Consider the following 14,807-nt stretch of genomic DNA (forward strand, 5'->3'; position numbering starts at 1 on the left):
CTTCCTTCCAGCGCAGCTGTGAAGAGAAAATGGCGCTGGTGTGCTGAGGAAGAAGGCCCCGCCCCCTCAGCGGCGGGCTTCTGTCCTGTTTCTGACTAAAAATGGCGGGGGTTTTACACATATACAGTCCCCCCCCCCCCCCCAGCGCCCTGCACCCTACAGTGACCGGAGTGTGTGGTGTGCTGTGGGAGCAATGGCGCACAGCTGCGGTGCTGTGCGCTACCTTAATGAAGACAGGAGTCTTCTGCCGCCGATTTCATCGCTTCTCTTCTGTCTTCTGGCTCTGCAAGGGGGACGGCGGCGCGGCTCCGGGAACGGACGATCGAGGTCAGGCCCTGTGTTCGAACCCTCTGGAGCTAATGGTGTCCAGTAGCCTAAGAAGCACAAGCTAGCTGCAAGCAGGTAGGTTTGCTTCTCTCCCCTCAGTCCCACGTAGCAGTGAGTCTGTTGCCAGCAGATCTCACTGAAAATAAAAAACCTAACAAATACTTTCTTTCTAGCAAGCTCAGGAGAGCCCACTAGGAGCACCCAGCTCTGGCCGGGCACAGATTCTAACTGAGGTCTGGAGGAGGGGCATAGAGGGAGGAGCCAGTGCACACCAGATAGTACCTAATCTTTCTTTTAGAGTGCCCAGTCTCCTGCGGAGCCCGTCTATTCCCCATGGTCCTTACGGAGTTCCCAGCATCCACTAGGACACAGAGAAATACAATATTATTTGGTAGAAAATGTGCTAAGTAACAAAGTCTGTAATTATAACACAGGCAAATTATATTTACTTGATCATTTCATTTCTCTGAAGTGAAGCCTTCCATTGCAGCCCTGATTTAGGATTACTCCTTAGTCAGCTGAGTAGAGACAGGAAAAAGATGACACCCACAGAAAGGTATATAGTGGGACTCATCCTTCCACCACTCCTTGTCTTTAAGTGACTTCCCAAATGGCATCTAACAAAATAAATTAACAGAACATAGGAGGGAAGCATTGGGACTGCCGTGTAAACCCAGGAGGTCACCACAGGTCCTATGGAAAGTGCTGGTAATGGCTACGGCAATCCTCATGTCATTTTCTCTTATAAACCTGTGAGTGTACTTCTCTAATCCATCTGTGACCAACAACATTGCTCCGCAGAACGCCATGGGAGCGCCACTGTATGAGGAGGGAAACCGAGCACACATATGCCGATCTCTGTGTATGCAGAGAAAAGTTGCAGCAAGGGTACAGATGATCACCTCCCCTCCAGCCCCCACTATCTGCAATACATTGAGGGGCAGGGCTACGGCACAATGAGAGGGCATGTAATGGAGAGTATCCTTTGGCACAGTGGGGGATTATGCCCCACAAAAAGGATTTATGGCTGGGGTGTGGAATATCAAAAATACATGCAGGCATATAAAGTGATACATGATGAGGGGGTGAAACTGCTGGTTATATTTTCCCTCGGCAGGGGATAAAATATTTCTCCTGAAGGGCTGCAAAACACCCTAGTCATTTTATTTTACATAAAATATATATATAAAAAAAAATTCAAAACTTTACTAAATTAAAAAAAAACATTCTCTGACAGTTATTTGTGGAACAAAAAACTGTGTAAGTGGAAAGGCTCTTGCAATTAGAGGAACAGGGGTGACGACACAATAGGTCAGCTTGAATATCTGGGATTCCCTGCCCAGTACTGCAGGCTGTGCAGCAAGCCTCCAGTGTGCCCAGGTGCTTCTTCTCATTCCCTGACTGGTTCTTATGACAAGAGCGGCACAGGTTACATTCAGACTTTTCCAAATGACAAGAGACCTGCTGCGTTGTAACCGCTGTTAATAAAGCATGGTCCTCCAAAGCCACCTCTTATCGAGGTGGACAATCTGACTGGAAGAGACACCAATACCACCCGAAACCTCTCTACTAGCTTTTTTTTGTTGTTGTTTTAAGCACCATCTTCCCCTGGTCTGATTTATGGCTTGCTCAACTGAACAAACAGGGAAAAGGCAAGGAATACAAGGAGAATGAATACAATATACCTTCTGCAGCTGCCAACTTGTTCCGGTCTCTATTCAGCAGACCAATAGAATAAACTATACATCAGTCAGGCCATAAAGTCAGAGAAAGAAATTTGATTAACTGTTCAGTTTTGATTTATATGACATCATAGGTTGGAAAAATTGTAAAGCGCAACGGAATTTGCTGCGCTAGAAAATAAACTGTTAATATATAAATAAAAATGTGACGGATACAGACCCATGATTTGCTGACTAACCAGAGTGTATGGGTGATGAGAACTACGCAGCTGCACCTCCTCATTCTGATCGTAATCATTAATACAGTTCATATGTAAAGTAGTCACAGCGCTTCACTTTTTCCACATTTTGTTATGTTACAGCCTTAATACAAAATGGAATAAATAAAAATTTTCCCTCAAAATTCTACACACAGTACCCCCTAAAGACAACGTGAATTTTTTTATTCAAGATCTTTGTAAACTTATTTAAAAAAATAAAAAACGAAGAAATCACATGTACGTAAGTATTCACAGCCTTTGCCATGAAGCTCAAATAGGGCTCAGGTGCATCCTGTTACCACTGATCATTCTTGAGATGTTCCTACAGCTTAAGTGGAGTCCATCTGTGGTAAATTCAGTTGATTGGACATGATTTGGAAAGGCACACACCTATAAGGTCCCACACTTGACAGTGCATGGTCTGAGCACAAATGAAGCATGAAGTCAAAGGAATTGTCTGTAGATCTCAGAGACAGTATTGTCTCGAGGCACAAATCTGGGGAAGGGTACAGAAAAATATCTGCTGCTTTCAAGGTCCCAATGAGCACAGTGGCCTCCATCATCTGTAAATGGAAGAAGTTCGGAACCACCTGGACTCTTCCTAGAGCTGGCCAGTCGTCCAAACTGAGCGATCGGGGCAGAAGGGCCCTAGTCAGGGAGGTGACCAAGAACCCAATGGATACTCTGTCAGAGCTACAGCATTCCTCTGTAGAGAGAGGAGAACATTTCAGAAAGACAACCAGCTCTGCAGCAATCTACCAATCAGGCCTGTATGGTAGAGTGGCCAGACGGATGCCACTCCTCAGTAAAAACCACATGGCAGCCCACCTGGAGTTAGCCAAAATGCACCTGAAGGACTCTCAGACCATGAGAAACAAAATTCTCTGGTCTGATGAGACAAAGAATGAACTCTTTGGCGTGAATGCCAGGCGTTACGTTTGGAGGAAACCAGGCACCGCTCATCACCAGACCAAAACCATCCCTACAGTGAAGCATGGTAGTGGCAGCATCATGCTGTGGGGATGTTTTTCAGTGGCAGGAACTGGTAGACTAGTCAGGATAGAGGGAAAGATGAATGCAGCAATGTACAGAGACATCCTGGACGAAAACCTGCTCCAGAGCGTTGCTGACCTTAGACTGGGGCGACGGTTTATCTTTCAGCAGGACAACGACCCTAAGCACACAGCCAAGATATCAAAGGAGTGGCTTCAGGACAACTCTGTGAATGTCCTTGAGTGGCCAAGCCAGAGCCCAGACTTGAGGCCGTAATTGCTGCCAAAGGTGCATTAACAAAGTTATGAGCAAATGCTGTGATTTCTTCATTTTTTATTTTTTATAAATTTGCAAAAATCTCACAAAAACTTTTTGCACATTGTCATTATGGGGTATTGTGTATAGAATTTTGAGGGGAGAAATGAATTTATTCCAGTTTGGAATAAGACTAACATAACAAAATGTGGAAAAAGTGAAGCTCTGTGAATACTTTCCGGATGCACTGTACATGTACACCCAATCATTATACTAAAACAGACATGTAAAGTAGGAATGGCTAATACAATTAATACCAAACTGTAAGAGAATACTTTGATGTATTGCTAAAGAAAATGCAGTAGTAATCCCATACCTAACGTGTGGCGCCACAGTTCTTCGTTCACAGCTCTGCAGTTTTGACTTCAATTCATTCATCTCTGCATCTTTAAACTGCAGTTCTGATTGCAGAGACTGAATCTGAAACAAGAGAACAAGAAGTATTGTTTAAAAATAAAAAACAAACATTTTTGTAGTTGCCGTTAAATAATTTTCTAAAAAACACAGACTGTATGTTACATACAGCGCAAAATGGCATTTCACCAGGAAGAGAAAAACACAGAACTCATCCTCTCCACTTCTCCTCCATTTACCAATAGCTAAGCCTTAAGATAAGAAAAGATAAAGAAACAAAGTAGAACAGAACCAGAGCATTCCTGAGTACACAGACATGGATGCTGGGATGACACATGGCTACTCTGAACATGGTAAAATACCTAACAATAACCAGCCACTCTGGAGGATCATCCTACCAAAGGCAGCCTCCATAGAGATTGCCTCATTCACCCTGCAAAACTTGGAAAAATGTGCACCTGGCTCCGTACAAGAGATCCATGAAACACCATGCAATGGGACAAGCAGTTCTGATTATACACTGCTCAAAAAAATAAAGGGAACACTAAAATAACACATCCTAGATCAGAATGAATGAAATATTCTTATTAAATACTTTGTTCTTTACATAGTTGAATGTGCTGACAACAAAATCACACAAAAATTATCAATGGAAATCACATTTATTAACCCATGGAGGTCTGGATTTGGAGTCACACCCAAAATTAAAGTGGAAAAGCACACTACAGGCTGATCCAACTTTGATGTAATGTCCTTAAAACAAGTCAAAATGAGGCTCAGTAGTGTGTGTGGCCTCCACGTGCCTGTATGACCTCCCTACAACGCCTGGGCATGCTCCTGATGAGGTGGCGGATGGTCTCCTGAGGGATCTCCTCCCAGACCTGGACTAAAGCATCCGCCAACTCCTGGACAGTCTGTGGTGCAACGTGGAGTTGGTGGATGGAGCGAGACATGATGTCCCAGATGTGCTCAATTGGATTCAAGTCTGGGGAACGGGCGGGCCAGTCCATAGCATCAATGCCTTCGTCTTGCAGGAACTGCTGACACTCCAGCCACATGAGGTCTAGCATTGTCTTGCATTAGGAGGAACCCAGGGCCAATCGCACCAGCATATGGTCTCACAAGGGGTCTGAGGATCTCATCTCAGTACCTAATGGCAGTCAGGCTACCTCTGGCGAGCACATGGAGGGCTGTGCGGCCACCCAAAGAAATACCACCCCACAGCATTACTGACCCACTGCCAAACCGGTCATGCTGGAGGATGTTGCAGGCAGCAGAACGTTCTCCTTGGCGTCTCCAGACTGTCACGTCTGTTACATGTGCTCAGTGAGAACCTGCTTTCACCTGTGAAGAGCACAGGGCGCCAGTGGCGAATTTGCCAATCTTGGTGTTCTCTGGCAAATGCCAAACGTCCTGCACGGTGTTGGGCTGTAAGCACAACCCCCACCTGTGGACGTCGGGCCCTCATACCACCCTCATGGAGTCTGTTTCTGATCGTTTGAGTAGACACATGCACATTTGTGGCTTGCTGGAGGTCATTTTGCAGGGCTCTGCCAGGGCCCCTCCTGTTCCTCCTTGCCCAAAGGCGGAGGTAGCGGTCCTGCTGCTGGGTTGTTGCCCTCCTACGGCCTCCTCCACGTCTCCTGATGTACTGGCCTGTCTCCTGGTAGCGCCTCCATGCTCTGGACACTACGCTGACAGACACAGCAAACCTTCTTGCCACAGCTCGCAATGATGTGCCATCCTGGATGAGCTGCACTACCTGAGCCACTTGTGTGGGTTGTAGACTCCGTCTCATGCTACCACTAGAGTGAAAGCACCGCCAGCTTTCAAAAGTGACCAAAACATCAGCCAGAAAGCATAGGAGCTGAGATGTGGTCTGTGGTCACCACCTGCAGAACAACTCCTTTATTGGGGGTGTCTTGCTAATTGCCTATACTTTCCACCTGTTGTCTATTCCATTTGCACAACAGCATGTGAAATTGATTGTCAATCAGTGTTGCTTCCTAAGTGGACAGTTTGATTTCACAGAAGTGTGATTGACTTGGAGTTACATTGTGTTGTTTAAATGTTCCCTTTATTTTTTTGAGCAGTGTATTACTCCGTTACTTTCACTAAAGCCAGTCTTCAGCACTTTATGAAAAGAAAATTACTAAGAGAGTACTGGACAGAGAAAGTCACCACAGTTGCTGACCCAGACTACGTGGGATGGGGTCAAAATCCCAGCACTTGGGATCCCAACAGTCAGAATACAGACAGATCTGCTTGTAAGTAGTGGAGTTAAGGGTTAGGCACTAGGGGAGAGGTTAGGGTTAAAATACTTACCAAGATCTGTTTGGATTTCGCCGTCGGTCTTCTAACTGTCGGATCCCGACTGCAGGGGTTTCGTACCCAACCTAAGGGCCTAACTTATGTCTGATCGCAGCAGCAAATTAGTTAGCTAATGGACAAAACCATGTGCACTGGAGGGAAGGCAGATATAACATGTGCAGAGAGAGAGATTTGGGTGGGGAGTGTTCAAACTGAAATCTAAATTAGTGTCAAAATAAAGCAGCCAGTATTTACCCTGCACAGAAACAATATAACCCACCCAAATCTAACTCTCTCTGCACATGTTATAGCTGCCCCCCACCCGCAGTGCACATGGTTTTGCCCATTAGTTAACAAATTTTCTGCTGCGATCAGATCTGAATTAGGGCCTAAATTACCAAGATCACGTAGGCCAGTCAAGAGTAGTAAATAGCTGCATCAATTCCAGCCTGACATGCTACAGAAACTGAAACAAGTAGACACAACTGGTACAAACACTAAGCTGCCAGCAATAAGTAATAGAGAATGGCCTCTCTGCTGATAGGGCAAAACAAAGAAACTAACATCCCAGAGAGGTACATGGACAGGACTAGCAAGTTGTCTGGAAGGCCTGTTCCGCAAGCTCCAGAATGATAGTCATTACTCTTAGGTGACTAGATTAAGCCCACAGGTGTTGGTAGTGCTACAGCTGCATTTGTCATATCTCTGACTGCTAGATGTCCCCCTTCCACCCACTGGCGGTATTCTAATGTTACTGCCGACGGACGCAACAACTTAATCTCAGCTCGCTACCCTCAGAGGTAGCGAGCTGAAATGCGTGTAAAGAGACCCATTTGAGCGCCAAAACGGGTCTCTTCACGATTGTGCCCATTACTTTAGTCGGGTTTAGGCACGTCACCAGACTGTTATGAGTGCAATAACAGGGCACATTTGAATATCGCCGCTGTGTCCCCCGTCACTTTAGACAGGAGATAGCGGTTGCGATATAATTTGAATCCGGCCCATGGTATTTGTTCACTCAAAAGGATGGTGAATTCAACATATGGGAAGTCTGTTGTATCAGCTGTGTTCTAGGTGCGATACTTTTCAATTCCCCAGGAGCCGATTTGCACACTTACAGGGGGCAATTCAATGGTTTATCACTCCTGTAGCTCCAAGTGACCGGGAACTATTCTATTGTTTTGGGCATTTAACCCGATGCTGCAGTTATAGCAGATTTCAGCTCGCACCCTCCTCAGGTATGAACAGAAATTCACGTAAAGTAGGGCTTAGGGACTGGGCACCAGTGCCGGATGAGATTTAATTGCAGGGTGCCCGGCAACTAGCATGGAAGAAGCCACTTAACACGGATAAAACCTGTGCATGTGGGCGCGAGAATGTAGTCATCATGATAATCATGGGGCTGGTCGCGCAAACATTTGAATATACAAGATCACTTTTGGACCCAAAAGGTGGTAATGGTTGGATAAACACAGAACCTTAGGGGGGAGAACGGCTTTCTAAAAATAACTCATCCAAGGAAAGGAAAAGTTGCCTCCTGGACAGTAGTGAAACAACCGTGTCAACAGCCAGTAAGAGTCTTAAACAGTTTCAGGTCAATGGGAAAAAGGCTCTATAGCATTTATCTTGATTAGCACAATAAAATTAAACCAATTTAAGAAAAATCTTGCCTTGGGAGAGTATGACAAGATGGTAACTATTTTTGGAGTAATAATGTAGAAGGTCGAAAGTACAGCCTAAATAAGACTGGAAATAACGCAGGTTCTCAAAACCACCAAAACCAACTATTAATTATGTTTAGGTTACGTCAAATAGTCATGGCTGCATCATCATCAATGACCCATCAAAAACACCTCCTTGTTCAAAGACAGGTCTACTACAGTCTGGAAGCACAGCCCAAACATATAGGCTTCAGAAAAAGAAGACACTTGCTTTCATGAGTTTGATGTCTTAAGGCCCCCTGTCTTCCTGGAGATCAGAAACGGATTGAATCAATTAAACATCCCAGGTAGGTAAGGATATGTTAACAGATTATGCACTCTGACCCTCCATTGCCAGTATAAGCCAAGTAGTGAGCTGAGGTGAAGATTAGGGCACCATTATTTCCTGATGGTGTTCTCTGAGACTGCTACTCAGGTAAAACAAAATGCAGAATAAAGTTGATTGTATTTTGAATGTAATTTCACAGGACATCACTACAAACCGTATATTGACACTGAAAACCAGTACAGTAGAATAAAGTAGTTACTTAATAATGACTTTCCATTTATTCTTCTTGGATATTATTTTTTAACTGTTACACTTATCCATTTATATGGAGCTTAATTACTCTGAACATACATTAGTGAAACTGTTGATACAGCGTTTTGTGGAGTCAGTTTTAACATTATTTTTCAATGTTGATTAACAATAGATATAAGTGTGTTACAGTAATTACAATTGTTGAGTTTAGAGAAACATTAGCATTCACTCTGGCACAGCGATGTACCTCCCTATTTGGTACATCCTCTGGATTAGTGTTTTTCTTTCATTTAGATGTAGTCTGCAAATAAGCCAGTGAGAACTTGTGGATTCCTATGAAGGCGGCTAGGGCTACTACATTTCCATGGTGAAACAAAAGCCAATTTTGGGTACTAAATAAATGGGATGTACTCATAGGGTCAAATTCAAATCTTATCGCGGATCCCGACACCTAACAGTGCCCGCCGGCAGCTTTTCAAATTTGCTGCCGACGGGTGCAAGAAGTTCATTTCAGCTCGATACCCCTAGAGGTGATGAGCTGAAATGTGCGTAAAGAGACCCGTTTGGGTGCCCAAATGGATCTTTTCACGCTCACACCCTTTACTTTAGTTGGGTTTAGGTGCTTTGCGTGCCTAAACCCGCAATCAGCACGATAAATGGGGACAATTGAATATCTCACTTTAGAAAGGAGTTGAATTCCCCCCAATAAAGTCAACATTCATAACGTCGACACCACAATGTCGACTGTTATGTTGACATTGCTGAGATGTCGATTTTGAACAAGTCATCTGCAAATTGTCGACATGTGAAATGTTAACATTCTGCAGGACTAGAAAGTTAGGGTTCGGCTTCAGGATGGGAAGGGACTGGAGGGTTAGGCTATGTGAGGGGAGCTTTACAGCTTAGGGTTAGCAATAGACTCCGCCAGGAGTGCCGCAGGAGCCACAGGACATCACCGCTGGACCCACCGTACCAGGAAAGTCATTACTAGACCACCAGGGGCATTTATTTTTAATTCTAATCATGTCGACATTTCATCAGTGATGACGTGGTCAATGATAATATGCGGTGCCGGATTTCCCACTAGGCATGTGAGGCATGTGCCTATGTGCGGCACAGCACAGTGTCCTCCTTACTGTGACTGGAGATCTATTCTGCCCTGGTCGTGACACACTGCTGGCCATCCATCACTGCCCTGTGTCTGCCAATAATGTTGTGCCTAGCGGTGGCCAGACCCCAAAATCTGACCCTGATAATATGCTAGCCTTGTCAACAAAATATACCACAACCGCAAAATAAACAGAATTGAACAGTGCTACAGGTTGAGTATCCTATATCCAAAATGCTTGGGACCAGAAGTTTTTTGGATATCGGATTATTCCGTATTTTGGAATAATTGCATACCGTAATGAGATATCATGGTGATGGGACCCAACTCTAAGCACACAATTCATTTAGGTTTCATATACACCTGAAATACACAGACTGAAGGTATTTAACACAATATGATTAATAACTTTGTGTATTAAACAAAGTTTGTGTACATTGAGCCATCAGAAAACAAAGATTTCACTATCTCAGTCTTACTCAAAAAAATCTGTATTTCGGAATATTCCGTATTTCGGAATATTTGGATATGTGATACTCAAACTGTAATAGTTTTAGTTCATTAAAAAATACTGCCCTTTTTCCTTCTCCTGTAAGTTCATATCAAGACATTTTGGTGTGCAAAAAGGACAAAGGATTTTTCTACTAATAAATTGTCTTACAGAATGTAGAAGAAAATGAAGCCAGTCATATAATATAATAAATAATTGAAAACAACAGCTACTTGACATTCAATCATTATATGCTCACACCAGAGAAGTATTTCTCATTCATTCATTTGTGCTTTACAGATGTGAAAGTGATTTCTATTGCAAACATTTAGTAATGGACTCGGCAGAAGCAAGCAGACACAGACAGTGGACAATAGGATTTTAATTGTCTACCGGTAAATCCTTTTCTCGTAGTCCGTAGAGGATACTGGGGTCCATTTAGTACCATAGTGTATAGACTGGCCCACTAGGAGCCATGGGCACTTTAAGAATTTGATAGTGTGGGCTGGCTCCTCCCTCTATGCCCCTCCTACCAGATTCAGTCTAGGAAACTGTGCCTGAGGAGACGGAGATACTTCGAGAAAATGATAGATAAGGATAGAGGTGAGATTCCGAACCAGCACACACAACAAGAGGAAAGCAATGCTAACCAAACTTGAAACAGGAACAGCAACAGCTGAACCAACATTACTTAAATAAGTAACAGTGCAGGAAGCATGAAGCACTGGGCGGGCGCCCAGTATACTCTACGGACTACGAGAAAAGGATTTACCGGTAGGTAATTAAAATCCTATTTTCTCTTACATCCTAGAGGATACTGGGGTCCATTTAGTACCATGGGGATGTACCAAAGCTCCCAAACCGGGTGGGACAGTGATGAGGTTTCTGCAGAACTGATTGACCAAACTGAAGGTCCTCAGAGGCCAAAGTATCGAAATTGCAGAACTTAGCAAACGTGTTCGAACCTGACCAAATAGCTGCTCGGCAGAGCTGTAAAGCCGAGACACCACGGCCGGCCGGCCGCCCAGGAAGAACCCACCGACGTAGTAGAGTGGGCCTGTACAGATTATGGACATTTTGAAAACTTGCCATGGAATAAGTATGTTGGAAAGGAAGTCTGATCCAGCGTGCAATTATCTGCTTTGAAGCAGGACACCCAATCTTATATAGAACAAATAGCAAGTCCGTCTTTCTGTGACAAGCTGTTCTGTTCACATACACCTTCAAAGCCCTCACAACATCCAAAGACTTTGAAGTAGCAGAGTTGTCGGTGACAACCGGAACCACAATAGGTTGGTTGATGTGAAATGCGGATACCACTTTAGGAAGAAATTGCTGACGAGTTCTGAGTTCAGCTCTGTCCTCATGGAAATTAAATAGGCACTTTTGTGAGACAAAGCCCCCAGCTCCGACACACGTCTTGCTGAAGCCAAGGCCAGCAGTGTGACGGTCTTCCACGTAAGATATTTTGTCCACCTCCTGTAAAGGCTCAAACCAGTCCGATTGGAGGAACTGCAGCACCACATTGAGATCCCAAGGTGCCGTGGGAGGCACAAAGGGAGGTTGGATGTGCAGAACACCTTTCTAGAACGTCTGGACCGCAGGGAGAGAAGCCAATTGTTTCTGAAAGAAAATGGACAAGGCCGAAATCTGGACTTTTATTGAGCCCAGACGCAGGCCCACATCCACGCCTGCCTGCAGAAAAAATCCCAGATGAGACCACCGCCGAATAATTTCTGCTCTCACACCAAGAGACGTAAATACGATGGTAATGCTTAGACGTTACCCCCTTCCTGGCTTGGATCATAGTCGGGATAACCTTGTTAGGGATTCTTCTCCTGGCTAGAATCAGCCGTTCAACTTCACATGCCGTCAAACGTAGCCGTGGTAAGTCCTAATAGACAAACAGGCCCTGTTGCAGAAGATCCTTGCAAAGAGGTAGAGGCCACGCATCTTCGAGGAGCATCTCCAGAAGGTCCGCGTACCAGGCCCTTCTTGGCCAGTCTGGAGCAATGAGGATTGCTTGAACCTTTTTCCTTTTTATTCGTTTTAGAATTCTTGGGATCAGAGGAAGTGGAGGAAACACGTACACCATGTGATAGACCCATGGAGTTGTCAGGGAGTCTATCGCTACCGCCTGTGGGTCTCTCGACCTGGAACAATAACCACCTGAGGTTCTTGTTGAGACGAGAGGCCATCATGTCGATCTGTGGGTATCCCCATCGACTTGTCAAGCACCTGAACACTTCCGGGTGCAGGTCGTGTTTGCTGAAAAAGTCTGCTTCCCGGTTGTCTACTCCCGGAATGAAGACCGCTGACAACGCCACAGTGTTTCTTTCTGCCCAGAGAAGAATTCTTGACACCTATAAGACTGCTGCTCTGCTTTTCGTTCCGCCCTGTAGGGTTATGTACGTAACTGCCGTCACATTGTCCAACTGGACCTGAATTGCCCGATCTTGAAGAAGATGTGAGGCCTGCAGAAGGGCGTTGTATATGGCCCTGAGTTCCAGAATGTTGATTGGAAGGATGACATCCTGACTTGACCATCTTCCCTGAAACTGCACACCCTGAGTGACTGCTCCTCAACCTCTGAGGCTTGTGTCTGTGGTTAACAGAATCCAGTTCTGAATTCCGAACCTCCATCCTGCGATGAGGTGAGAAGACTGTAGCCACCACGGAAGGGAGATCCTGGCCTTTGGCGGCAGACGAATCCTCTGGTGCATGTGAAGATGCAATCCGGACCATTTGTCCAACAGATCGAGCTGGAAGGGTCTTGCGTGAAACCTTCAGTATTGAAGTTCCTTGTAAGAGGCCACCATTTTCCCCAGAAGGCGAATGCACAGATGTACCGACACCTGGGTTGGCTTTAGGACATCCCAAAACATCGACTGGATTACCAATGCCTTTTCCAATGGAATGAACCTTTTGTGACTCCGTGTCCAGTATCATTCCCAGGAATGGGAGCCTCCGTGTTGGCTCTAGGTGAGATTTCGGAAGGTTCAGAATCCACCCGTGATCCTGGAGGAGTTTGGTTGAGAGAGCAATGCTGTTCAGCAAACTTTCCCTGGATGGCGCTTTTATCAGATCGTCCAGGTACGGAATTATGTTCACTCCCTGCTTGCGGAGTAGAAACATCATCTCTGCCATCACCTTGGTGAAGACCCTCGGTTCCGTGAAGAGACCAAATGGCAGGGCCTGGAACTGGTAGTGACAGTCCTGCAGTGCAAACCTGAGATAAGCCTGATGAGGCGGCCAGATCGGAATATGAAGGTGCGCATCCTTGATATCTAGAGACACAAGGAAATCCCCCTCCTCCAGACCTGAGATCACCGCTCTCAGAGACTGCATCTTGAATTTGAACACTCGTAAGTACGGTTCAAAGACTTGAGGTTCAGAATTAGTCTTAACGAACTGTCTGGCTTCAGTACTACGAACAAGCTGGAATAGTACCCCTTGTTTAGTAGATGAGGTGGAACCGAAACAATGACCTGAGTCTGTACCAGTTTTTGGATGGCATGCTGTAAAGTTATACTTGCCTTAAGTGAAACTGTATACAAAGAAGAAAAGTTGTGGCAGAGATCAGTTTGTCTGGGTGCACTCTACCCCCTTCTTAAATCTAATCTATGATATTTTTCACTTTAATAATTTATAAATCTTTACAAACATAAAGTACCAATACCCACATGGAAAAGTCATCCTATATTCATGATCTCCCATACGGTATTATAATGGCCTGAATATTAGGCCATACAAAGCGAAATATTTAAAAAAAATTTTTTATAGAAAAACGTGAAAAGAAGAAATGTTTATTAGACAGATTTCTGTCTTGTGTAAAAGTAAGAATAAAATAAAATTATTAAAACCAAATCGTGTGCCGCCTATTATATCTTATATATTTTATATCACTCTTATGATGAGTATAAGTGTTTTAAGCTCCAATTATTTGTATATATGCACCTGGTAAATATCAGTATACTGCTCTTCTACCCAAATATTTTTACTGTGCTATACTTATGTCTGAACAATGTATTCGTTCTAAGTGTACCGCACTTATATTGCATTTAGCAGTGTGAGAAGAAATAAAAAAATAAAAAATCACAGTTTCTGTCCAGGTTTTAGTGTTGATACTGTATCTACTTGTATTTATTTATAAATACGGCTACACCAATGCGCATTTCGCCCAGAAGAAGCTCTAACAAAGAGCGAAATGCGCATTGGTGTAGCCGTGCGCCGCTAATATTAATGTGTTGTATCATAAGCTCCTAATTGATCTGCCTATGTACCGTACATTCATGTGATAGCTTTTCATCTTAGAATAATATAGTGACAAACAATCTGATGCTTATATATACTCAAAGAAAGTGTTACCCTCAGATATATTGTCATGCATAATGATATGTGACCATAGGAGGTAGGGCATGAGGATTATATGATCAAATTTAGGCTGTCAGAAACTTGCATCTTTTTGTTTAACATACATTAAACTATGCGGAGCATGCCAGCCTGTGGGCCTTGCACATAAGAAAGCAAGCTCACCTCTATACCAACTGTGTTATACTCTCTGACATAGCCCGTTTTCTAATAACCCAGGATTGCTGGTGTGGTTCAGTATGGATTGACAGCCTATTGTAGCCCTCATCCCCACATATGCATGCATTTTATTATAACTGCGTAATATAATTTATGGAATTTATGCAAATAGTGTGAGATGAGGGGATTTGTGAATT

At 44.2% G+C, this 14,807-nt stretch overlaps 1 protein-coding gene across 4 annotated transcripts in view; it reads right to left on the reverse strand.

Moving 5' to 3' along the window:
* The window catches only part of ATRIP (ATR interacting protein), a 234,081-nt gene that overhangs the window by 146,933 nt on the left and 72,341 nt on the right, over positions 1–14,807 (reverse strand). For all 4 annotated transcript variants that reach the window (XM_063940701.1, XM_063940698.1, XM_063940699.1 and 1 more), the window contains exon 5: positions 3,894–3,997. In XM_063940701.1, the coding sequence (XP_063796771.1) occupies positions 3,894–3,997 (104 nt within the window). The remainder of the gene's footprint in view (positions 1–3,893; positions 3,998–14,807) is intronic.

This window comes from Pseudophryne corroboree, chromosome 9 (genome assembly GCF_028390025.1).
Source record: "Pseudophryne corroboree isolate aPseCor3 chromosome 9, aPseCor3.hap2, whole genome shotgun sequence".
Taxonomy (NCBI): Eukaryota; Metazoa; Chordata; class Amphibia; order Anura; family Myobatrachidae; genus Pseudophryne; species Pseudophryne corroboree.